Source organism: Tricharina praecox, assembly GCF_024521635.1.
Source record: "Tricharina praecox strain CBS 144465 chromosome Unknown BZA05scaffold_1, whole genome shotgun sequence".
Taxonomy (NCBI): domain Eukaryota; kingdom Fungi; phylum Ascomycota; class Pezizomycetes; order Pezizales; family Pyronemataceae; genus Tricharina; species Tricharina praecox.
Genome location: NW_026250403.1, coordinates 1,767,421 through 1,788,756, shown reverse-complemented (window position 1 = coordinate 1,788,756; position 21,336 = coordinate 1,767,421). Strand labels below are relative to the sequence as shown.

Genomic DNA, 21,336 nt, shown 5'->3' with positions numbered 1-21,336 from the left:
GATGGCCGAATCACCGGGCCCCGGCTGTAACTAGAGTATCCCATGCTCACTGCTCAGGACCAAGTTCCACCCCCTTGCAAGTTTTCGCAATCAATTTGTTACTATTGTGAGATTTACGTCGGATGATTAATCATCAGTTCATCCTTGCGGAATTTTACTGTGTTTTGGGCGACTGCGCTTATACCCAGCGATTCTGCGGGGCGGTGCTGCGCGTGTAATTTGGTGGCACGGCGATCATCTTAGGCGTATCGATCTACATACCGCCGTAAATACGGCATGGAGATCAACCTTACTAAGTTGAAGATTATGGGGCTGCATTTGAAGAATGTACGAAGGATATAAACCTGATCGTCCGCCAGGCCAATTCCTTCGAACCGACGAACAATTCAACGACTCGAATACATACCAACGAACTCACTACCATGATGTCTCGAACGGTTCAAAACACCATGACACCCACGCCCACCCTGATCCTTTACATAACTCGCGATGCCTCATCCCCACGGCCAAGAAAGAACGACTTCCTAATCACCAACTCTGCGGCGGCCTCCTCGAAGGCGGACCCACTATACTTCGCCTCGCTGCACTCGCGCGGTTTCCGCTGCGCCGCCAGCCACAACCTAATTGTCAAGCGCGACAGCGCCACGGGTCCACTGGTTGCAGACGCCATTCTTGGCAGCAAATGGTCCGGCTATGTTCTCGGGATCGTCCCCGCCAGTGGACGCAGAACCCCCATTCTCCAGAAAGAGCTGCCGAAGTTCCGGCTGGATCAGAAGTACATCTGGGAGACGACGCCGAATGGCGAGGGGGAGGGCGCCCTGGGCAATTGGAAGTTGGTGGAGGAGGCGAGTGGCAGGCTGTTGGCCCTGTGGTGTCAGGATAGCGACAGGGATGTGCTGGAAGTCTTTGGTGGCGATGAGGATTGGGTTCTTAGGGTCCTCATCAGTGGTCTGGCGGTTATGGCTTCGGATACAAGTGTTTTTGACGGGATAGGATTGAATAGCAGGAATGACGCCGGTAGGACTGGAGGTAAAGATATTGGTGGAGTAGGAGGTGGTGGAGGAGGGGGTGGTAGAAATAGTGGTGGAGGTGGAGGTGACGGTGGTGGAGGTGACAGTGGAGGTGATAGTGGAGGAGGGGGAGGGGTAGGGAGAGGAGGAGGGGGTGGGGGTGGGGGAGGTGACAGTGGAGGAGGGGGTGGGGGAGGTGGAGGTGGTGGCGGTGGTGGTGGAGGGTGTTGATTTTTTTTCTTAATATTCCATTGACTCCCTTAGACTACATTGAATTACTATCATATCTTTTCGTCTCCCGTACAGTATTTCCCCAGCAGAGGGTTCAGACTGAGCATCCATTATTGTTTCCGACGATCTCATGGGATGTATGATACATACGATGGATAATCACTGGTAAGAGGATAGTTCACATTTCTCTTAGCAATTGCAACGAAATACTAGCATAGTAGAATCTGTAACATCGAGAAAAAAACCACCGCCATTTTGACCCTTCTCCCGCCCATTTGGTTCTCAACAAATATCTTCTTTCTCCAAGTCCCGTGATCCAACTACCCGCCTGTAACATTACCAGGATCACTCTCGGTAGCTGCATGTTCTGCACCTTTAACAACTTCCTCGCGAGCCTTACTGTAAGCGATCAACTCACTGTGGAGCTTTTCAGCGCGCTTCTGGATGTCGTTGCAGTATTTCCACGTGGGGGTCGTCTCCGGCTTCGGGAGCTTCGGCTGGTACTTAGGGAGCGGATCACATCCCATGGCAACAGCAAGAGCCTCGGTTTCAGCTACGCGATGCTCGGCCCACTCTCTAGGATCGGGGGTCGCCTCGTATGGGCTCTCCTCGAATTCGACGATTGCGGTTGCATTCTGACGGTTGATTCCGACGTAGAGGGTTCCATCGGTTTCCTCGTTCGGCTGGAAATAAAACCTGACGACGGACTCTTCGCCGTGGCGTATCCGGGTCTCTTGGACAGGGGGTTCGTCGAAATTCCATTCGCTCATGGGAGGGGTACACTCACGGCAGTGCATCTCGCGATGAAGCTCGTGGCTCCACACGAGGCGCCATACCATGTTTCCGAACCTGTCGGAATGAGTCTCCCCACCCGGTTTGAGGGTGCGGCGAACCTGTGTCTCACCGGTAATGGACGTCCCGGTGACGGCGTCTCCATGGGTCTGCAGCGCAGTGCTGTGCGCAAAAGGAACCGGGAAGCCGACCTGATGCATCTGGTGGAGGGTTTGTGTAGCCAGCATCAAGTTGGTCTCGGCTTCGAGGATACTGTAGTGGTAGAGGTCGAGGAGTTTCTTCCAATCGGATTCACTGAGCATCTTGGGGGGTTCTTCGGTCAAATCCCATCCGCCACCAGCACCTTGGACCCCTCCCTCGTCCATCACACAATCGACATCGAGAAGGTAGTTCATAAAGAACTTGCGTTCTTCACCCTTCAAATCGTACAATTTGTCGAGGTTGTTGAGAACGGTGACTGCTTCGTAAACGCTGAAGCCAACGAAAACCCCGTTGGTATCCTTTTCTATATTAAAGACCTGCTGTTCAAACGAAAGGCTGGACGTCGGGGCCCCTGGGAAAGCGCAACTGCAGATACGACTTGCGGCATGTTCATTTAGTCGGAGAGTACCGTACGTGTACTCTTTGAGGACGCGATGTGCTATCTCTTGATTCTGCTCGCTCCAAAGAATCCTGCAGTTCTTAGGGACCTGAGGGGGCGTGGGTGGCTCGGCTTCGAGGCTTGTGGTAGTGGTGCAGAATCTAAAGAATCAGTCGCCATTTCCGATGAGGTTGAAATGACAAAGAGCAGGCGAATGAGAAAGAAGCACAGTGCGATCGCTGAGACAAGCAGTACAGTTAATGCAGGCGGGATCAACACATACAGCGGGGCATTCGATTTCATGATGGGTTCAGACATGGCTAGGACAATGGTTTTGGCTGAGATTGAGGTGGAGAGGATTGTTCGTGGTGAGAAGGTTCTTATGGTGTTCTAGGTTGAGAAACACTTCCCCGGCTGTGTTTTGTTAGTGGGTTGAGAGGAGGAGGAGAGAGCTGTACGTTTCTCCAATCAGAAGTTTGCTTTGTCGAGCTTAAGGCACATCGCTCGAAGCGACATCGTGGAGGCGAGTGATAGAGAGTGCATACTTAGCTACAAACCTTAAACCCTAATAAAATGACGTACATACACACACCGCACCCGAAGGTAAATGAACAGGCATCACTCATAGTCATTGGTGTTAACAAATTAAAGCCGCCATGAAGCCAGGGCCCGCCGCCCGTGGCTGTAGGAACTCATGTCGCCGAGATCTGTTTTGTTGTGGTCTGGATTGATAAGATAAGGGTTGATGCCAGTCAAAAGTGTAAGTACCAGCTTTCGGTACCGGGTTGAAGAATGAGGTATAAAGTATTAACTTGGAAGATTAAATGTGCACACTTCTTTTATACACTTCCAGCTAGCACAGGAGCCGAATCACTCGTGTCTTATCAACATTTATACCGCGCTACAGAATACTTAGATCTCGGCGGCATGAGTACACATGATTGGCCGCATCTGCGGTGTACCTATACAGTATTGTTTCTCCATCGCGAGAGGAATTGTGACGGTTGGGGATGGGATTGGAATTGATGTTCGCGACACCCCGAACAATGATCCTTTTTGTCCCATTTGAGTAGTCAAGATCCTGAAGATTATACACCAAGATCCTCAAGCTTCGCCTTGTGAAGTGAAACTCCCTGGAGCCGTACAAACACTAATGAGAGAACCGACACCTCATCTGACCCTGACCTTAACAAGCCCGTTCAGCAGTAGCCAGTCACATCAAAGTTGCACTACGCCACCGCCACTTTGACGGCGTATTCTCTTACTGCGTTCCAAATTCTTGCCGGGAATAGACACTTATGTGATGCCGAGAATCGACGGGGATAGCCAGAACTGGATAGGCTTTTTTGCTGGGGAGGGGGTTTAAGGTGTCGGTCCGGTCCACATGTCGAGTCTCCACGGCGTCTGCACGAGCTTTCCCGCTAACAGTCGATTGTTGGTTTCTGTTTCATATTCAGCCCTGTGTAAAATTATGTTTCTTTTTTTTCTTCAGCTGCACACGCACCTTTGAGATGGATATCTACATGTGTAGCTGTAAGTTAGGCACCACTTGGCACTCTCATTCAGTGGATGCAGCCCTACCGTTGCACTTGAGCTCGGTATGTAGGGAGGCGATCAACCTTTCTCTTGGCAGCAGGTTCAGCCGCAAACGCAAGGGAGAACAGGTTTACCAGTGACCACTCGAAGATCGAGGGGTTCCAATGATTGCCAAGAGAAGCCTTTTGTCCAATGGCCGCCTGGTACAACCCTCCATTTCCGGCTGGAGGACGGCGTTGTGGCTTGAAGAAGCTGAGGAGGAATCGTTCAAAATCATGAGAGGCCCACATCGGTTGATGCGCCTACCTATCCTTCCACGAACCCTCACTCGTGTCTCCCGCCTTCATGGTTTCCACTAGCAAACTTGCGGTCTCCTTCTTCTTCTCCGCGATGGCGACGGCCGTAGAGGCCTATAGGGCATATCCCATCTCTTCCAGCTACCTACACGGTCGTGCAGACTTCCTCGGCACCGCAGCGTTACGAGCACTGTCCTGTCCCAACGACCTGCTAGACTGCGGAGTCGAGAGTTCGGGCATGAAATGGTGCTGTCCATCAACTTCACATTGTGTAGGTAATGGGACACCGTCATGTTTTCCTACAGGTAAATCAGCCCGCCATCATCTTCTTTGTTCATTGTCGTTGATGGTGTGATAGATGTCGACTGTTCCGTCTCGTGGAGGTACAACCATCCTGTACCCATCCTGACTACCACCTCTTCAAGTGAGAAAGCGCCCTCGATGGCACCCAGTATTTCTGTTGCGATAAGGGAAAGGTCGGGTTTCTCACGCTCGACGCTGTGCCGGGGAGGGAGGCATGTGAGTCTCCACCGTTGGATGTGGACAGCAGTTTGCTGGCGACTTTGATAAGCCTTCTTGCTTCTGAGAGGACAAGGACATGATGTTGATCGATGGCTCCGTATTGCAGGTCAACGTTACAGCCCATTTCGGCGCGCCTACTGCTCCATTCACCGGCCTGACCACCGCCAGCACTAGCACCAGCGCAAGTGAGCCAGGGTCGAATACGGTGACAATTGTCGGCATCGTTGTGGGCATGGTGGGAGGCCTTCTGCTGCTAGGGCTGGCCGCATGGTTTTGTATTCGACGTAGCAAAACGAAGAGTGCTACTGCCGCTGCTGCCGCGACCGCCGCACCGACTCCTGGTGGTACCGGCCATGTTCAGCCCTATATGCAGCATCCGCAGACTTTTCCACGGCAACAGCAGTATCAGGAGCCCCCGATGTATCTCGCGCAATCGCAGCAAATGAAGGATGTTGACCCTCGCCACACTCCAATGCAGCCGCCGGGGGAGTTGCCCGAAGATTATGTGCGGTATGAGGTAGCATGAGAGACGTAGGTGTGCAGTGGAACATGGGAAGAGTGGCATGGGGATGAGTGCTTGTGTACAGGGAGAAGTCGATGGCAGGGCATGGCACTATGGAGTCTTTGTTATGAATCGTTTAATATTTCTCGGTTTGGAACCATGTACTTCAACGTTTGACTCGCTCGCTCCGGCTAGGTCGGGAACCTCCACGAGCAGTTACTAACGAGGTACTGGCAAACGTCCAGCCCCAGCCAAACCACAGAAGCAAGTTGTGTTTTCGTCGCTCCGGCGGCCGTACAGTCCTCACTGCTGATCCGTGCGGAAATGTTCCATACAATCCGACCCCGAGTGATACTCCATCGACTGCTTACAGCGTGCCCCCTGGCCCAGACCACTCCTGTTCACGCCGAAGGTGAACCCATGACACTCTCAGGGCCGGCCTGCCAGTCGGCAGTACCTTCATCTCCTTTACCCGCCTAGAAACAGATAGACACCCACGACCACGATCCTGTCAAATTCCCCACGCCGGAAACAATTGAACCGAGCAGTCTCTGCATCACCCACGACGCTACAGCCGGGTGGAATTTAATATTAACGGCACTCCTCGCGATTCCCCTCCGCCCCGCTCCGTCGGTCCGGCATCTCGTCTCGTCTTACGACAGCTTTCGTTTAACCGTCTAGGCGGAATATAGTATCCAGCTAGTTGGTTGCCCCCATAGCAGCTCCTACTTTACCCCAGCAGCCCAGCAACACCCAGTGACACCCTTCCACGACTGTGGAATTGTCGTGCAATAAAATAAGCGCCTACACTTCACCCGCGGCCCCGGATTCCGCAAAGGGGAAGGCGAGATGACGTCTGGCGGAGCTCCCATGTGGTTACCCCAGACCCAGCCGGAGAATACACTCCCCACATCCGCGCAGCGACGACACGTGCCGCTAACGGTGCATGATTCGGAAACAGGAACGATATTCGACTGGGGGTCGCTGTTCGGAATAGACAGGCGTTGTTCCCCACACCCCAGTCCGTCTCGCCTACACATGCACTCGACGTGAGATTTCTCATGATCCTGAATGCTTGGCTCTATAAAATCTACTATCGACAAACCGATACGACGGGATTCATGGCAATAGTTACCGTGAGTATGGATGTGAACGTAATGAATGCGAGTATACGCCCAATACGCACCGACTGGTCCATCGCTATATAATCTCCGGTTTCCTCTCGACTTTCTACAGTACAGCCATCCGAGTCTTCAGCCACCAGATCGCCTGCCATTACAATCATGTACACCTCACTCCTTTCCCTCACCGGCCTCAGCGTCCTCCTGAACGCTCTCAGCGTCTCGGCGCACGGATACGTCAACGATGCAACCATCGGAGGCGTCACATATACCGGCTACCAGCCCTACTCGGACCCCTACTACAGTGTGCCTCCGGAGAGGATCTTCCGCAAGATCGCCGGAAACGGCCCGGTCGAGGACCTCACTTCCGTCGATATGCAGTGCGGCGGTTACCTGAACTCCGGCTCGGCTCCGGCCCCCCTGACCGCCCCGGTTACGGCTGGATCGAGCATCAGTCTGCACTGGACTACTTGGCCCGACTCCCACAAGGGCCCGGTCGTTACGTACCTTGCCAAGTGTCCCGGCGCCTGCTCGGCCTACTCCCCCGGCACCGCCGCCGTGTGGTTCAAGATCAAGGAGGAAGGCGTAAGTATTCCCGTCCCCTCTTCTCACTCCTAGTACTGACAGTTCACAGAAACGCTCCGATGGCACCTGGGCGTCCGATGACTTCATCACGGGCAAGGCCTACACCTTCACCGTCCCCTCGTCGCTAGCAGCAGGACAATACATTGTCCGCCACGAGTTGATCTCGCTCCACTCTGCGTGGACATACCCCGGTATCCAGGTGTACCCAAGTTGCTTCCAGATCACGGTTTCCGGCAGTGGAAGCGCTACTGGCCCCAGCTCGAAGGTCGCATTCCCCGGTGCGTACGGTGGAACCAGCGCGGGTGTTATTTTCGATATTTACCAGGGCACTGGTGTAAGTTTTTCTCCGAGCTTGTGCGCGGTACGCGAAACTGACAACACGACAGACCTACACCATTCCTGGCCCTACCGTCTGGTCGGGTTAAATTCCGGTCGGCATAACTATGGCCGTATGGGGTTTAAGACGGAGATGGTAGATTTATGTAAATTTATGTATTTCAGCATAAACAAAAAAATCGTGGGAGATTCATCTGTAATTCTCCACACGGAGAAACCCGCTCGAGTGATATTCTGTGAACCACGCACCAAGTTGGCACATGCGCCAGGCATACGCCGAGAATCGTTGACACCATGCGCTCTCGCCTGCCCTCCTTCCTATGATACATCGCCACATGACGAGCTGCTATGCAGGGAAAGTAGCACAAGCATAGATATATAGTGCACACCACCGGATCTGCAGCACGCCGCTCCCGCGCACGCCGCAACTGTCAACAGTGTTCTAAGCGAGCCCCACGAGCTGTGTATATAACCCGCTCTGTATAAAACCCACCTGTCCCACAGCCAGTTCCGACACTCATCACGCAACACAATGGCATCATCATCATCCTCGGAACCGGAATCGCATCCATTCCCGCTCGCGCCACCTCCATGGAATGGTATGAAAGCCACGGGCTACCTCTTCCTCACCCACAGCTCCGCCAGCACTCCGCTGCCCCCCGGCTCCTACGACCCGCTCGAGGCAGACTCGCCGTTCGCCTCGGCTGAGACAGGGACGTTCACGGGCGGCTTCGGCTCCGTCACCATTCTGCGGTATAAGGACTCCCCCGTCGGTAAGTCCCCTCTTTCCACCTCGCCGCACATCCCATCAGTAAGTACGTCGGCACTAACCCCCACCCCGCGCTGCACAGGCCCATACGACGAGCTATTTTTCATCCCCGGCTATTTCTCTCTGCCCCCGTCGGTCGGCGGTGGATCCAAGCTGCGAATAACACGTATCTACGTATCCTCTGCGGCAAGCACATACAACGGCCGGCGGAACTGGGGGATCGCCAAGAAGGTAGCGAGGTTCCGGTTCGTGGGCGACGAGGACGGCGGGATGTGCTCGCGCGTCGAGCTGCGCGAGGCGGGAGACGGCGATGATGCGAAGCCGTTTTTCGCTGTGGATTTGAAGCCTGCCGTGTGGGGCGTCACCATGCCGCTGAGTACCGCGTTCAGTCCTATCGACTTGGCGGTCGTTCATCCTCCCCTACCGAGGGGCGCGGAGGTCGAGAGGACCGCGAGTGATAAGTGGTATGGTGTCAATCCGTATGTTAGGGGCACTGGGGGTGGGGCGTGGGCGAAAGGTGCCCTGGGGGATGGTGAGTGGGCGGATGGTGTAGCGTTTCCGAAGGTGCAGCCGGTTCGTCTCGGAGTGTGGTGGAAGGATGCCACGATTGATTTTTCGGAGGGGGAGGTGCTGGGTGAAGAGAATAGGAAGGATATCTGAGGAGCTGGGTGCGAGTCTCGGAAATGACTGATGATTCTGTTTTCACGAGATTTTCACGAAACAAAAGAATTATCTGCGACATGAACTGCAGCTACCACGCTGCGAGTGATGAGGAAGGTAAAAAGATCAATTGATTTCACCCAGGCTCGATCTGGGGACCTTGTGTGTGTTAGACACATGTGATAACCAACTACACCATGAAACCATTGATGCTGATGTGAATGCATAACGCTATATGAATTAATATAGTGCTATAATTGTGACTAGGAGTTGCTTTCTGCCGGTGACGTCGAGCCCTCGGCGAAGAATTGTCCATCATCTCCTCTCGACTACCTATTATCGCTCACGGAAGTTTTCATTGCGAGGTGATATAAAAACACAATCATTGAATAACCTTTACATTTCTTTTGTTCAAACCGAACCAGAAACCACAAACTACTTTACAGAATGCTACTACTTCAGCCTTACAAGTCCTGCTTCGCCGGCTCACCCGCCCACGCTCGTCGAATAACCTCCCGGACACCGTCTCTCTCCACCTTTCTCGGGTTGGCGTAGGGGTTTGCCACGGCCAGGTCCGCCGCCTTATCAACATCCTCCTCCTTCATGCCGTACGCCTTGAGCGCCTTCTCGACACCGAGCTTCTCCAGCAGCACATTCAGGCCGCGGATGGGGTCGCCATTGCTCTCCGGGAACGCATCGCCGAGCCGCTTCTGCACCTCCGGCGCCAGGCCGGGCAAGTTGTAAGCGAGGGCGTGTGGCAGCACGATGGTATGTGTCTGTGCGTGGGGGAGGTTGAAGGTTCCGCCGAGGGTGTGGCAGAGCTTGTGGTGCAGCGACATGCCGACGGAGCCGAGACAGGAGCCGCACAGCCATGCGCCGTAGAGCGCCAGCTGGCGCGCCTCGGGGGACTGCGGCGACGCGACGATCTGTGGGAGGGCGATGGCGAGCGCCCGGATGCCTTCGAGCGCGAGGAGCGAGGTGACGGGGTTGGCGTTGGTTGCGTACAGCGCCTCGACGGCGTGCGCGATCGCGTTGACGCCCGATGTGCTGCTCATGCCGACGGGGAGCGTCATCGTCAGGTCGACGTCGTACACGACGGTGCCGGGGAGGATCTTGGGGTCGCTGCGGGTCTTCTTGACGCCGGCGGCGGTCTCGCCGAGGATCGGTGTCATCTCGGACCCGGCGTATGTGGTGGGAATGCAGATGTGAGGGAGGCCGGTGCGGATGCTCATGGCCTTGCCCAGGCCGATGGTGGAGCCTCCGCCGATGGAGATGAGGCAGTCGGCGGCGGTCGACTTCATGTACTCGAGGGCCTTGTCGGTGACCTCGGTGGGTGTGTGCATCGTTGCCTGCGAGAAGATACCGGCCACGGTGAAGTCGGTCAGCAGCGACTGGACCATCTCTCCCTGGGACACCTGCTCGGGCGTCGTCAGGAGCAGCGGCTTGCTGAGGTTCTGTCGGGTGAGCTCCGTAGGAAGCTGCTTGAGTGTGCCGCTGCCGAAGATAACCCGTGATGGGTTCTGCGTGTATGTGAAGGGCTCCATCGTGTTGTAGAGAGTGTCGAAATTGGGAGAGTAGTGTTGAGTGCTAGGCGTCTGGTAACTAGTGGAGAAGGAGGAGGAAGGAAGGGAGCTCAATTTCTGCGACGGCGCTGAGGTTTTGAGGAGGAATCGCTGACAACATGCTTGTACTGTAGGCCGAGGAAGAACCAGCAATGGCAGGGCCGAAAGACGGGAACTTGCCATAAATCCGCTACGGAAAGCTCCAGCCACGGTTGGGAGAGCCGACATGTTAATCCACCAGTCAGATTCCGGCAATGGTGGGGCTGAAATGCGGGGTTAAAGTGGGGCAGATTGGTAAATCGGCTAAACCTTTTGGCGAGCTCACCAATCGATAGAGGAGACCTGAGAATGCTTTACAACGCCGTTCTTTTATTGAGTAAGTAATGGGTAACCAAATAGCTCAAGCGACCGGATTAATTGCGCATGCCGGTGCCTGTGCCGCCCCGCAGAGCTATTCCGATGGCGGGGAAGAAGAAGCTCATCGGATATATAGCTTCATACACGCCGGAAAAAAAGACTGGGTCCGGAGGAGCGCCAAAACCAATCGCAAGCCCAATTGCCTGCACTAGCATTCACCACGGAAGAACATCATATATCCATGAGCCGGCCAGCCATGCGTGGATCGTTTAGAAGTACCTTTATAATTCGCCTTCCTCTCACTATCCGTTTCTGCTTGCGCTTCTAGCTGGCTGATGTCCCAGAGAAGCAGGCGACCCTGAATCGGCTTCTACAGGTGTAGCGAGCGAGTTTTCTCGTTGCATGAAGGTACATAGCTTCGAAGCCTTCCGCACTTACATACGGTATTGTCTAGAACTGCATGCGCAGTGCGCTCTTCAGCTCCCGGCCCAACTTACCGGCTGTGAAACTTCCTACGCAATAATACCCCACCATTCACCGAGGTGGTTCAATGTGGGGTCTGCGCGGCGTTTTATCGCTTCGTTGGACATGGTGGTTACATAAAAAAGGACACATTCCAATCCTTCTTGTCGAATAACGGTATCGAATCTCTATTATTACTTTTGCGTCCCCGATGGTCTTCGCAGTGTTGACGGTAGTCTCGCCTTGGATTACTCATTCACTCATTTAACTTTGCCAGGGAAGGGAGGAACAAAAAGGATTTCCGCCGCCGGGAATTGAACCCGGGTCTAGTCGGCACTTGATTTTAGAAGAAGTTTCTGTCAATGAAAGCGACCAATGCTAACCACTACACCACGGCGGAGATAGATACAAAATTATCCAGCTATTGCAAATATGATTCAAAGACCTCATTACGGGAGTATTGTACATTCATGCACGTCGCCCTCGAGGGACCCCATCGTTACAACTATTTTACAATCCCGCGCAGACACCAAGTTCCGGCCTCCAACATCAACAACTCTTCAATTCCCTCCCGCACAGCCTCCGTTTAAGCCGCCCTTTCGACAATGAACTTGGCCGCAGTAGGAATATCCGGCCCATAACCCAGATGCGCCATGAAGTTGGCGCCACCACCGCACACCGGGTCGCCCGACTTGCAGTTCTTGTATACGTTCGTGGCATCTGTGATAGGCCATGCTGCCATGCCACTGCCGCTCATGCTGGTGTATGGATCACCGAAAACGGCGATCGCAGCGACTCGCGCCTTGAGGTCGTCGCTGAGCTTCATGCCGTGCACGACCATTGCTCCTGCGCACTTGTCAGTGGTGATCTGGTAATTTTAGGTGCAAGGGAAGGGGAAATTTACCCTGGGAATAACCGCCGATGGCGAATTTCATGCTGGGACACTCCTTTGCGCGAGCGGTGATACGCGCGGTGGCGTCGGTGGATCCCTTACCAGCTGACCCCAGGAAGTCTGCACTGGCTGGGTACACGACGGCGTACGAGGTTGCGCCGGGGAGGAGGGAGGCGAGATTCTTGGCGAGCGGGGAACCGACAGTTCCGAGGCCCTGCGGCTCGGTCGTACCGCGGGCGAAGATGAGCTCGAGAGGAGGGCAGCCGTCGGCTGAGGGGGCCACAGTGGAGCCGCTGGCCGCGGCTAAACCGGTGGGAAGTGCTGTGCCGCTACCGAGGCCTGCAAGGCCACTGAGACCCCCGAGACCACTGGTACTTCCACCAGTACCTCCGCCGAGACCACTTATGAGTTCACTGAGCCCACCAGAACCAGTACCAGTACCAGTACCTCCGCCGAGACCACTTAGGAGTTCACTGAGACCCCCGAGACCACCAGTAGTACTAGTACCAGTACCAGTCGTTCCACCGAGTCCACCGAGACCACTCAGCCCACTAAGACCACCGGCGACGCCAGTAGTAGTGCCTCCAGTAAGTCCACTCAAATCAGGGATGGTGGGAGTGCCAGTGGTTGGAGTATCTGTCGCACTGGGAGTGAACGGCGAAGCCGGAGGCTTCGAAGCACCGCTCGGAAGGGCAACTACCGGAGATCCAGCAGCAATGGACGGCACGGCAAGGCCATGTACATGGGCCGCACCGGCGGATGTGCACGGCTCGGCTTCCGGCTCGGCGATGGGGGCGGCCGAGACGATCGACAAGAACGAAAGGAGGAGGACGGCGGAGATCCGCATGGTGAACGAATGAATGAATGTGTTGTGGCTGTCAAAGCTGGGGAAAGAATGTATGCTGGTGAGTTGTTCTGCCTTCGAGGCTGGTTTAAACCGGTGAATAGAGGGCAATATGATAGGGGAATGGAAGTGAGCTTTATATCTCCTCGATACCCTCAGTTCTACTGGCGGACTTCGATCTCACATGTGCCGCGCTTCGGGGAGTTTGAGCGGAGTTTGCAAATGATGGTATTGTCGATAAAGCTCATTTCCAGGTTCAATCCCCAGTCCCTGCTTGCAAACCCGGATTCATGGTGTGCACTCTGATTTAGAGTCTTCACCGTAAGCTAAAACTCATACAAGGCTCCGCGAAGATGATCACCACTGACCAACACGAAGGCGGCTACCATCAATCGGAAACGCTAGAGGCGCGACTTTCATATGACGTCCGTAAGCGAGCGGCCACGACCGAGGCATGCAGACATCTCCGCCACCGGAGACCTTTGAAGGTTAATCTTCGCGGGCCCGACACCGGGGGTACCGATGCATGCGCCCTTGGGGGCGGGAATGCACCGCGATGTATTATGTAACCGCCGACCTTGATGTCGATGTTACCTATTAACAATAAGGTATGCAGGTACCGGACTTACCTGGGGATCAACAGGGGATGATGCATAAGTGCATAGCGCTCGTCTGTGTGGGAGCCTCGGGATTTGCGTATAGTTTCCTTCGGTGCCTCTCAAGAATAGAATCATCAAAGCCAGCCGATCAGGCAGACTCCTCGATGTCACGGATAGAGGCTCGTAGATTGGAGATAATCAATATCTCCCCCGCGCGGCCTGTGCATGAACTGTGTGACTACGACGAGCACCAAGTTCATTCTGGAGGGCCGTTGATGCACTCGGTGTTTTAACTAATGTATGGTATGTATGGCCCGCTTGGTTTTCGGGATTCCTGCGGTGCCACTCGCTGCAGTTCCCAAGAAAAAAAGACCTTTCAGATCGGGAATCCATATGCACACTCTGGGGTCGGATGACATTCCCATCAGTTGAAAAACTGGGCTTTGGCTGGGAACATTCCGTGGGACAGTGCTTCGGGTGTGGATATTGCCATGAAATCTACTCGCAAGTACATGCTTATGTATCCATCTTGTCCCATGCTCCGGTCAGATGGAATGACCAAAGAATTACGGAGGATATTCAAGGAATGAACTTGGGAGTCCATGTCACCACCACTGTCGGGACATAGGCACATTGTCTTTGCATCTCCATCATGCCATCCATCGCATCACATCACACTCTACCCCGGACGCCGTGTGGGTTCATTGTGGCTTAAAGAGAGATCTTCAGGAACGAGAGGGGAGGGAGGTATCAAGCAGAAAGTAAGCATACTTCCTCCCGTGTATCAGATTGAAGGTATCCACAATCCCCTCCGAATATGCTCCCGAGTTACTGTGTATGAATGAGATGCATCCTGATCAGCGCTCCGAAGCGGACAAGATCACTACATACAACAGAGTTACCGCGTCGACTTTCCCTTGGGTACCTATATCCATCTCCTTCCACCGGAAAATGTTACACTTAGCATGTATGTAGAGTACATATCAGAACCTGGAGTTATGGGCCTCTCCCACGATGCTAACAGATATCAGATTTCCGCCGCGGTATAACACATGTACCCCTCACCCCCTCCCCGCCGCTACGGGCACCCCCTGCATTCGTTCGTCACAGCTGCAGGCCGACCGAAAGTTCAGACCACCCACATCGTAAATATCAAACCCTACCCGTCTGCTGGATACCGTAGGTATTCTCCGGCGGCCGCTGGCGATCCGGGGTTCGCCGGTGCGCGAGTGCTACCGAGCGCTCTTTCTCCCCCAGACCCCAGAGTAGGGAAGAGGAGAGGGCTGTGCTTTGCGAACAACTACGGTACGGTATGCAAGCCGCTTTGGATTTTTTATGTACTGAGTACATACAGTTCGATGGATGACTCAAACCCCTCCGAGTGCAACTGGCAGTTGCCCCGATCAACTCCGTCCTCCATAGGTACCTACCGCGCAAAACATCAGCCCGGCCCCTAGATATGTGCCCATACCATCCTCCTCCTCCATCCTCCTCCTCCTCCTCCTCCATCCTCCTCCTCCATCGTCCCCCTCCATTTCCGCGAAACAATCTGCACGGCGCGGCACGGAACAGCTCGGCTCGGCGTGTCCGGCTCCGCGTCCGGCTCCGAGTCAGTTCGTTTGGTTTCGTGTTGTCTCACACGGCCCTGTGCTAACCGGAAGCAGAATACGGGCCGTTTCGGCTTTTCGGAGTTTCAGACTTTCAGACTTTCAGTTCGGCATCATGAGGACCGAAGACAGAACATCGTTCGATTCAGGGCTGAGTTATGCAGAAGAGTGTGCCAGTCTGCTCGAATTTTAGACTTGGTGCTTTCACGCTGGCGAGGACGAGAGTATGTTCTACACTGGCATGGACAAAAGACTATTCCAGCAGACGACCCACTGCACCCATCATGATACACGGCACAAGAGACAATCTAGTTCCATAACTATCAAATTCCCAAACGAAACGATGCATCAATATATACAATACTTGGGTACTAGTACAGAAAGAAAGAAAGAAAGAAAGCCAATATCTAGTGTATAGTATAATACAGGTATCACTTATCCACCATCGCATCTACAGCACCGACTTAATACCGCCCTTAACCGCCATTCTGACGGCCAAATCCGCAAGGATCTCCTCGCTGCCACCCAGGATAGCATCGAATTTATAGCCTCGTTGGAAACTCTGTTGTGTATATGTATTAGCCATTGCGTCGAACAGTTGAGGGGGGAAAGAAAACGACGAACCTCGATAACCCTCCCCATCCCTCCCTTAGTCAATCCACGCCCTCCCCAGATCTGCACCGCATCGTCGGCCACATCATGGGCGGCACGAGTGACAAAAGTCTTCAGCAGGGCGATAGGTCCGGCCAGAAGCGTGCTCTGCTGCGCGTACGTCATGTGACACATCTGGTGTGTGACGTTCTCGAGCCACGCCTGACAACTCTCGTTGAGGGCGATCATGCGCGCCAGCTTTGCGCGGATGACAGGCTGCGAGATGAGCGGACGGCCAAAGACTTGGCGCTGGTTGGTCCATTTCAGACATTCCTCGATAATCAGACGGGTTACGCGCACGACGGCGCATGTCATCACCCAGCGCTCGTGGTTGAAGTTAGAAAGGATCACTTTGATCCCTTGGTTCTCCTTGCCGAGAAGGTTCTCGACCGGGACTTTGACGTTGTCGAATGTGACGAAGGCTGTTCCCGCAGCGCTGGAGTAGCTGGTCTTGATTTGCGTGGTCTCGACGCCCTCGCCCCGAGGGATGAGCAGAACACTCAGACCCTTGTCTGTCTTGACGGCGGTGGTGAAGTACTCGGCGAAGCAGCCGTTGGTGATCCACCTAGAAAAAAGAAAAGCGATTAACTCTGGACCAATCACGACAGCGGGAAGGAGATGAACTTACTTCTTGGTACCGTTGACGACGTAGTGAGTTCCGTCCGCACTCTTCACCGCCGTCGTCCGGAGTCCATTGATGACATCACTGCCTCCAAACGCCTCAGTGATAGCCAGCGCAATCATCTTCCGCCCACTGAGCACCTCATCCATAACCTCCTGCTGCAGCTTTTTATTCGAGCAGAAGTTCATGACCGGCGGCAGACCAATCACCATACCACCGCCAAAGCCGTCATTACACGCGCGGCCGTGCGTCAGTGCCATCTCCTGGTTCAGAACCAACTCATGGAAGTAATCCATCTCCTCGGGTTTCACGCCGCCAAACAACTTCCGCCCCAGCAGATGCTTTCCGGGGCCCAGCCGCATCGGCGTGATCCCCAACTCCGCCGTCTTCAAGAAAAACTCCTGGCTCGGGTACAGTCCCGCCTCCTCGATCCTCAGCGCCTCCGGCCTTAAGATGGTATCGACAAAGACCCGTATCTCCTTCTGCAGCTTCCTGTGGGAGTCGGTATAGTACGGGCTCTTGAAGGCGGGGATGAGCCACGTGGGCTCTGCATAGGGGACCGTCGAGAGCTCGCCGATTCCGCGCGACACGATCTGCGGAGTCTTGTTGTGCACCCGCCCGATAATCATGCTGCGGTACTTGCTGAGAACTTCGTGCCGGTGCATCGAGTAGAAGTCGCGTGTGGCGTCTGTGCCAGCCACTTGCAGCAGGACGTGCGCTCCGCCTGGGTGCCCGAGCGCGAAGTCGGTTACATCGTAGATTAGACTGTCGATGATCACCCAGAGCGAGTCTTCGGTGTTGTTCTTTGCGACCTGCGGAGGAGGTTAGAGACGAGCTAACTGGCGGAGGACAGCTGGGGACATACCTCTTCGAGGGTGTAGGTCTTTTCGGGGATGGGGAGAGGCTCCATTGCTGTAGGTAGTCTAACGCGGCGGTGATAACGATGAGGGCGAGGAGAAGAGGTCAAGGAGGGCGCGTGGGAATGAATGAACGAGCGGGATAATAATTTTGCGGGGAAGACGGAGATATAAATATGGCCATCATGTGCCAGTAACACGTTGCCGAGACCTTTTCCCTTGCTTATTATCCCTTGTGATCGATGATCCCCCTCTGCTTCTGAAATTCCGCGTGTTTGTTTGGCTGGCGGCCTGGCGGTGGGGGGGCAGCGCTGGATTTCGCGTGTGAAAATACCGAGCTTTCACCTGGGCCGAGAATGAGATGTCTGGGGGCGGCTTCCCTCGGCATTCTTTGCATGTGAAAGCAGCAGCAGCAGCGTGACCCGCTAAGCGAGATACCACATGGAAAACCCCACTCAAAATACCATCATATGTACATACACTCTCGTCCCCTTCATTCACCTTCATTCATCAGATAACTCTGAACATATTACTCCTAACCGCCCGCTTCATATCCGCCGGATTGCCGTCTTCATACTCGACGCCGCTGGCGCCTCCATCTCCGGCAACCATCTCCTCGAGCTTTGCCATCAGCACCGCATCGTCACGTTCCGACTGTGTCACGGGCTGCGACGTGTGCGACTGCGACTGTGCACGCCCCAGGTGCGCCGAGACTTGCGAGGTCTACATATGTAGATGAATTCCCCACGTCAGCCCTAGGAAAGAACAAAGTCACGAGTGACGACGACGGAACGAAAGGTGGGACATAGGTAAGCAGGTGGGTACATACGCTAACGTCCTCTGCACGGGTGCTGGGAGCGGCGGCGGCGGACTTTGGGTTGAGACGGTCGGCGTTGGCGTTGGCTGTGGTAGTTGTGGGCCTTGTACTGTAGGAGTACTGGTATGCGAGAGGGCGCAATGGGCGCAAGCTTCGTGATGCGGTTGTTCGTAGCATTTTGTGGAGTTGCTGAGCGTGAATGGAAATTTTGTGATGCAACGGTGTGCTCAAACACGCAGACTCGCAGTATTAAATGGGAGCTGGGATGGGCATCGTGATTGTTACGTCATGGTGAGCGCTAAACTAGACCGAGTCATGCGAGGGCACTCGGTAGCGCGGAGGTCAGGTGCTTTGGAGCCGGTAGCCAGGCTGTACACAGTAAGCATAAAGGTGCCGCGGCTCGTCAAACTCATTCGCAGGCATGAATTCTCAATCCTCATCTCTCATAACCTTAACCACCAACGGTGCCGAGTCCCAAATCCATAATCCATATGCTCCTTCTTCCCTCCGTTCTTGGATCTATCATCCATCAGCTACAAAACAAAACTCGTCAGGAGCATTCCATAATCATGAGCTATAGGGCCTATCCGGGGGGTGTGGTTGAAGATGTCTTCTTGGGGGGCTTTATATAGAAGGGATTAGGAGAGGAAGTGGGTAGATGGACGACCAACTCCCCGGTAGTAGAATTCGCTGGTGAACTTCTCTCCAGGGCAAACCCATGACTTTCGTATTAACGTGGGTGTTGAACAGGCTCGCACAACTCTGCGAATGATACCTGCCCATCACCAATTGCAGCACTGATTTTGATTTTGACTTGACTTGACGATATTAGTCGAGTGATACCCAGCAAGAAATTTCACGAGATGTCAACTTTCCGTCGGCGAGGCTCTTTTTTCCGCCGTTAGGTATTCCAATTCCTAGCAGGGGCGATAGTAGAGTAGCCGTCGACTCCGCTGACATAAAGGTACGAGTTAAAGAGAGGATTCGTTCTTCAAGTCCGCAACGTTTCGGAGAAGGTTATCTAGTTCCGGAAGCGTATGATACCCACGACGGACGCCCGATCACATGGTTAGGTAGGTACGGAATTCGCGAGTGCCGTGAGGTGTGAGGAATGACAGCTTATGTCTTATGCTGACCTCCGCGCGCTTCTCGGTGGTGGCTCTGCAATACGTATGTCGATTCGTCGTGCCTGACAGTCTGACAGTAGTAGGTACAGTAGTAGGCGGTGGTGGCTGAGTGACTCCGCCACGTGGCGAACCGCCCTTTGCCCTTTCCCACACATACTGTCTCATTACGTATACCTACCTACCGTGGTACACCGTGGTAGAGACGATTCATTGGAAATGGTTTCCATTACCCAGTTACGTATACCGTGGTAGTTAGAGACGATTTTTTGGATGTGCTTTCCATATTCTACTCGCCATCCGTCAAATCTAGACTCCTCACGAGCAGCAGCACAGTGTATCACTCGTGCACTCACATCCTTGACCTGCCGGGATGGGATGAGATGGATCATCCACATGGCATGACAATCCGCTGCCACCACACCCCAGCACAAACACAAAATTGCACCAAGCCTCCAAGCCTCCAAGTCTCCAACACGGATGTCGCGGCGGTCGCCGATCGGTAGTTTTCGGGCGATTCGCTCACGTCTGGCGCTAACTAGAAGAAATCTATCTAGGCACCGACTTGGGTACCTGGGTACCTTGGTAGTTCAAGGATGCGGTCCGGTCGGGGATGAGTATGACAGCTTCGGTCAGCACAAGAATTTGAAGATACTCTTTTACAGAAAAAATTCGTAGTTGCGTACTTCTAGGTGCTTAGAGAACGGTAGCCACCAGAGCCTCCCAATCAATCAAGCCATTAACAGTTTAAAAAAAACATCGTGTGTACAATACAAAAGGTAGTAGAAGTAGTAGGAGAAGGTAGTGTAGTGTATCGCGCCCCGGCCACCGCATGAAGCATTCCCCCCTCCCCCTCCCCGCCCAGCCCCGCCCAGCCCGCCCAGAATCCCCTAGCCAAACACAATCAGAAAACCAAACCAGCCGCGCGTCCGCACGCCCAAGCAAAGAATTAACCCGTAAAATCAAATCAACCGCCCACACCCAACCGTCACGCAGCGCCGCCCCCCCCTAGAAGAGACAGTCCAAACAGCAGCAGCACATGAGGGCGGCACAGAGACCCGCACACATGCCGCCACCCGCGCCCATGCCGCTATTCCTCCGGTCGTCATGTATCGGCGGCGGCATCTGCTGGTACTGCATCTGTTGCGGCGGGGGACCGTAGTTGCCGCCGCCCTGCTGATATTGCTGTTGCGGTTGCTGCCCGTAGTAGTCGCCCTGTGGCTGCTGTTGAGGCGGCGGTCCGTAGTATTGTTTCGGCTGTTGCGAGGGGTCGCCGCCGCCGTAGTAGCCGCTGTTGCCTGGTGGGCCTTGTGGCGGTGGGCCGCCGGGTGGGCCGTAGTGGGCAGCTTGTGGTGGGTACTGCGGAGGAGGCGCTCCGTACTGTGGCACTGAGTTAGTAGGTTGGAAGAAGGGAGCGGATGTTCCGGGAATGCTTACGCCGGGAGGAGGAGCTTTGTGGTCTTCGGCCATTGTGATAGTCGTTTCTTTTTTATTTATGGTTGACTGCGAGGAGGAGGATCGGTGTTATTGCCAGGCAAGGAAGATCGTCAAGCGGGCGGATTGAGAGTGAGGGATTGAGTGGTGGTGGTGAGCGAGGAAGGTGTGATGTGAATTGATGACTGAAGGAGAGCGAACGATGGAAGTGGTTTTAAGCGGCGAGCTTAGCTGCTAAGGTGGGACATGCGACTCGTAAGCTGTTGAGGCGCAGTCGGCTTGACGGTCGGTAAACGGACCCGATTGGGATGTCGTGTCGGAGAAATATGATCGACAAATGCATGGCGTTTGCTTCAGGGATCGCTTTGGTTATCCTCTAATCACAACGGGGGGCTCACGCGTAATGGGGATTCGTCTTTTAGGTCTAACAAATCGTTCTGGATACCTGGCCGCCAACACAGAACCACTGCAGCGGGAGCAGTCATGAAAATCCTCAAGTACTGCAACCGCCGATAACACATAATCTATCGAAACCGCCACGATCAACACCGCATCCTCAATCCGAGAC

General features: G+C 54.4%; 10 protein-coding genes and 2 non-coding genes across 12 annotated transcripts; 3 read left to right on the top strand and 9 right to left on the bottom strand.

The window, feature by feature from the left end:
• Positions 1–1,561: 1,561 nt before the first annotated feature.
• On the bottom strand, positions 1,562–2,931 carry BZA05DRAFT_470102 (uncharacterized protein; the record flags this gene model as incomplete). Its single annotated transcript, XM_051487880.1, has 3 exons — positions 1,562–2,586; positions 2,644–2,774; positions 2,897–2,931. 3 exons carry the CDS (start codon positions 2,929–2,931, stop codon positions 1,562–1,564), a joined length of 1,191 nt encoding a protein of 396 aa, XP_051344462.1.
• Positions 2,932–3,874: 943 nt separating this feature from the next.
• BZA05DRAFT_432701 (uncharacterized protein) lies at positions 3,875–4,738 on the bottom strand (the record flags this gene model as incomplete). Its single annotated transcript, XM_051486230.1, has 5 exons — positions 3,875–4,055; positions 4,118–4,132; positions 4,195–4,401; positions 4,456–4,559; positions 4,595–4,738. The coding sequence occupies 5 exons, from the start codon at positions 4,736–4,738 to the stop codon at positions 3,875–3,877; spliced, it is 651 nt and encodes a 216-aa protein (XP_051344461.1).
• A 308-nt stretch (positions 4,739–5,046) lies between these two features.
• On the top strand, positions 5,047–5,493 carry BZA05DRAFT_440476 (uncharacterized protein; the record flags this gene model as incomplete). The annotated part of the gene is made up of 1 exon (XM_051486600.1): positions 5,047–5,493. One exon carries the CDS (start codon positions 5,047–5,049, stop codon positions 5,491–5,493), a length of 447 nt encoding a protein of 148 aa, XP_051344460.1.
• A 1,042-nt stretch (positions 5,494–6,535) lies between these two features.
• On the top strand, positions 6,536–7,693 carry BZA05DRAFT_382643 (glycoside hydrolase family 61 protein F). Its single transcript, XM_051482135.1, has 3 exons — positions 6,536–7,175; positions 7,225–7,509; positions 7,562–7,693. Exons 1-3 carry the CDS (start codon positions 6,753–6,755, stop codon positions 7,598–7,600), a joined length of 747 nt encoding a protein of 248 aa, XP_051344459.1. The 5' UTR covers positions 6,536–6,752; the 3' UTR covers positions 7,601–7,693.
• Positions 7,694–7,933: 240 nt separating this feature from the next.
• BZA05DRAFT_366411 (uncharacterized protein) lies at positions 7,934–9,150 on the top strand. Its single transcript, XM_051481531.1, has 2 exons — positions 7,934–8,284; positions 8,363–9,150. The coding sequence occupies exons 1-2, from the start codon at positions 8,044–8,046 to the stop codon at positions 8,938–8,940; spliced, it is 819 nt and encodes a 272-aa protein (XP_051344458.1). The 5' UTR covers positions 7,934–8,043; the 3' UTR covers positions 8,941–9,150.
• Positions 9,072–9,145, bottom strand: BZA05DRAFT_t4. Its single transcript has one exon. It is a non-coding gene; the product is annotated as a tRNA-Val (tRNA).
• A 109-nt stretch (positions 9,151–9,259) lies between the features above and the next one.
• On the bottom strand, positions 9,260–10,938 carry BZA05DRAFT_382641 (putative maleylacetate reductase). The gene has a single exon (XM_051482134.1). It carries the CDS (start codon positions 10,728–10,730, stop codon positions 9,405–9,407), a length of 1,326 nt encoding a protein of 441 aa, XP_051344457.1. The 5' UTR covers positions 10,731–10,938; the 3' UTR covers positions 9,260–9,404.
• Positions 10,939–11,620: 682 nt separating this feature from the next.
• Positions 11,621–11,721, bottom strand: BZA05DRAFT_t3. The gene has a single exon. It is a non-coding gene; the product is annotated as a tRNA-Glu (tRNA).
• A 73-nt stretch (positions 11,722–11,794) lies between these two features.
• On the bottom strand, positions 11,795–13,235 carry BZA05DRAFT_15980 (cutinase-domain-containing protein). The gene is made up of 2 exons (XM_051479072.1): positions 12,226–13,235; positions 11,795–12,167 (listed from the first exon to the last, which is right to left on the bottom strand). The coding sequence occupies exons 1-2, from the start codon at positions 13,058–13,060 to the stop codon at positions 11,908–11,910; spliced, it is 1,095 nt and encodes a 364-aa protein (XP_051344456.1). The 5' UTR covers positions 13,061–13,235; the 3' UTR covers positions 11,795–11,907.
• Positions 13,236–15,522: 2,287 nt separating this feature from the next.
• BZA05DRAFT_15955 (acyl-CoA dehydrogenase/oxidase) lies at positions 15,523–17,752 on the bottom strand. Its single transcript, XM_051479071.1, has 4 exons — positions 17,402–17,752; positions 16,543–17,348; positions 15,888–16,479; positions 15,523–15,825 (listed from the first exon to the last, which is right to left on the bottom strand). The coding sequence occupies exons 1-4, from the start codon at positions 17,444–17,446 to the stop codon at positions 15,715–15,717; spliced, it is 1,554 nt and encodes a 517-aa protein (XP_051344455.1). The 5' UTR covers positions 17,447–17,752; the 3' UTR covers positions 15,523–15,714.
• A 1-nt stretch (position 17,753) lies between these two features.
• On the bottom strand, positions 17,754–18,500 carry BZA05DRAFT_15954 (uncharacterized protein). Its single transcript, XM_051479070.1, has 2 exons — positions 18,223–18,500; positions 17,754–18,116 (listed from the first exon to the last, which is right to left on the bottom strand). Exons 1-2 carry the CDS (start codon positions 18,385–18,387, stop codon positions 17,904–17,906), a joined length of 378 nt encoding a protein of 125 aa, XP_051344454.1. The 5' UTR covers positions 18,388–18,500; the 3' UTR covers positions 17,754–17,903.
• Positions 18,501–20,209: 1,709 nt separating this feature from the next.
• On the bottom strand, positions 20,210–20,893 carry BZA05DRAFT_15943 (uncharacterized protein). The gene is made up of 2 exons (XM_051479069.1): positions 20,772–20,893; positions 20,210–20,714 (listed from the first exon to the last, which is right to left on the bottom strand). The coding sequence occupies exons 1-2, from the start codon at positions 20,802–20,804 to the stop codon at positions 20,343–20,345; spliced, it is 405 nt and encodes a 134-aa protein (XP_051344453.1). The 5' UTR covers positions 20,805–20,893; the 3' UTR covers positions 20,210–20,342.
• Between the last annotated feature and the right edge of the window lie 443 nt (positions 20,894–21,336).

Coding starts and splice junctions, on each gene's coding strand:
- BZA05DRAFT_382643 (XM_051482135.1), top strand. CDS start 6,753: ATGTACACCTCACTCCTTTCCCTCACCGGCCTCAGCGTCCTCCTGAAC. Junction 7,176..7,224: donor TCAAGATCAAGGAGGAAGGC/GTAAGTATTCCC, acceptor GACAGTTCACAG/AAACGCTCCGATGGCACCTG. Junction 7,510..7,561: donor ATATTTACCAGGGCACTGGT/GTAAGTTTTTCT, acceptor ACAACACGACAG/ACCTACACCATTCCTGGCCC.
- BZA05DRAFT_366411 (XM_051481531.1), top strand. CDS start 8,044: ATGGCATCATCATCATCCTCGGAACCGGAATCGCATCCATTCCCGCTC. Junction 8,285..8,362: donor GTATAAGGACTCCCCCGTCG/GTAAGTCCCCTC, acceptor CGCGCTGCACAG/GCCCATACGACGAGCTATTT.
- BZA05DRAFT_382641 (XM_051482134.1), bottom strand. CDS start 10,730: ATGTCGGCTCTCCCAACCGTGGCTGGAGCTTTCCGTAGCGGATTTATG.
- BZA05DRAFT_15980 (XM_051479072.1), bottom strand. CDS start 13,060: ATGCGGATCTCCGCCGTCCTCCTCCTTTCGTTCTTGTCGATCGTCTCG. Junction 12,168..12,225: donor CATCGGCGGTTATTCCCAGG/GTAAATTTCCCC, acceptor ACAAGTGCGCAG/GAGCAATGGTCGTGCACGGC.
- BZA05DRAFT_15955 (XM_051479071.1), bottom strand. CDS start 17,446: ATGGAGCCTCTCCCCATCCCCGAAAAGACCTACACCCTCGAAGAG. Junction 17,349..17,401: donor AGACCTACACCCTCGAAGAG/GTATGTCCCCAG, acceptor CCTCCTCCGCAG/GTCGCAAAGAACAACACCGA. Junction 15,826..15,887: donor GGATGGGGAGGGTTATCGAG/GTTCGTCGTTTT, acceptor TATACACAACAG/AGTTTCCAACGAGGCTATAA.
- BZA05DRAFT_15954 (XM_051479070.1), bottom strand. CDS start 18,387: ATGCTACGAACAACCGCATCACGAAGCTTGCGCCCATTGCGCCCTCTC. Junction 18,117..18,222: donor CCCGTGCAGAGGACGTTAGC/GTATGTACCCAC, acceptor CTACATATGTAG/ACCTCGCAAGTCTCGGCGCA.
- BZA05DRAFT_15943 (XM_051479069.1), bottom strand. CDS start 20,804: ATGGCCGAAGACCACAAAGCTCCTCCTCCCGGC. Junction 20,715..20,771: donor ACAAAGCTCCTCCTCCCGGC/GTAAGCATTCCC, acceptor TCAGTGCCACAG/TACGGAGCGCCTCCTCCGCA.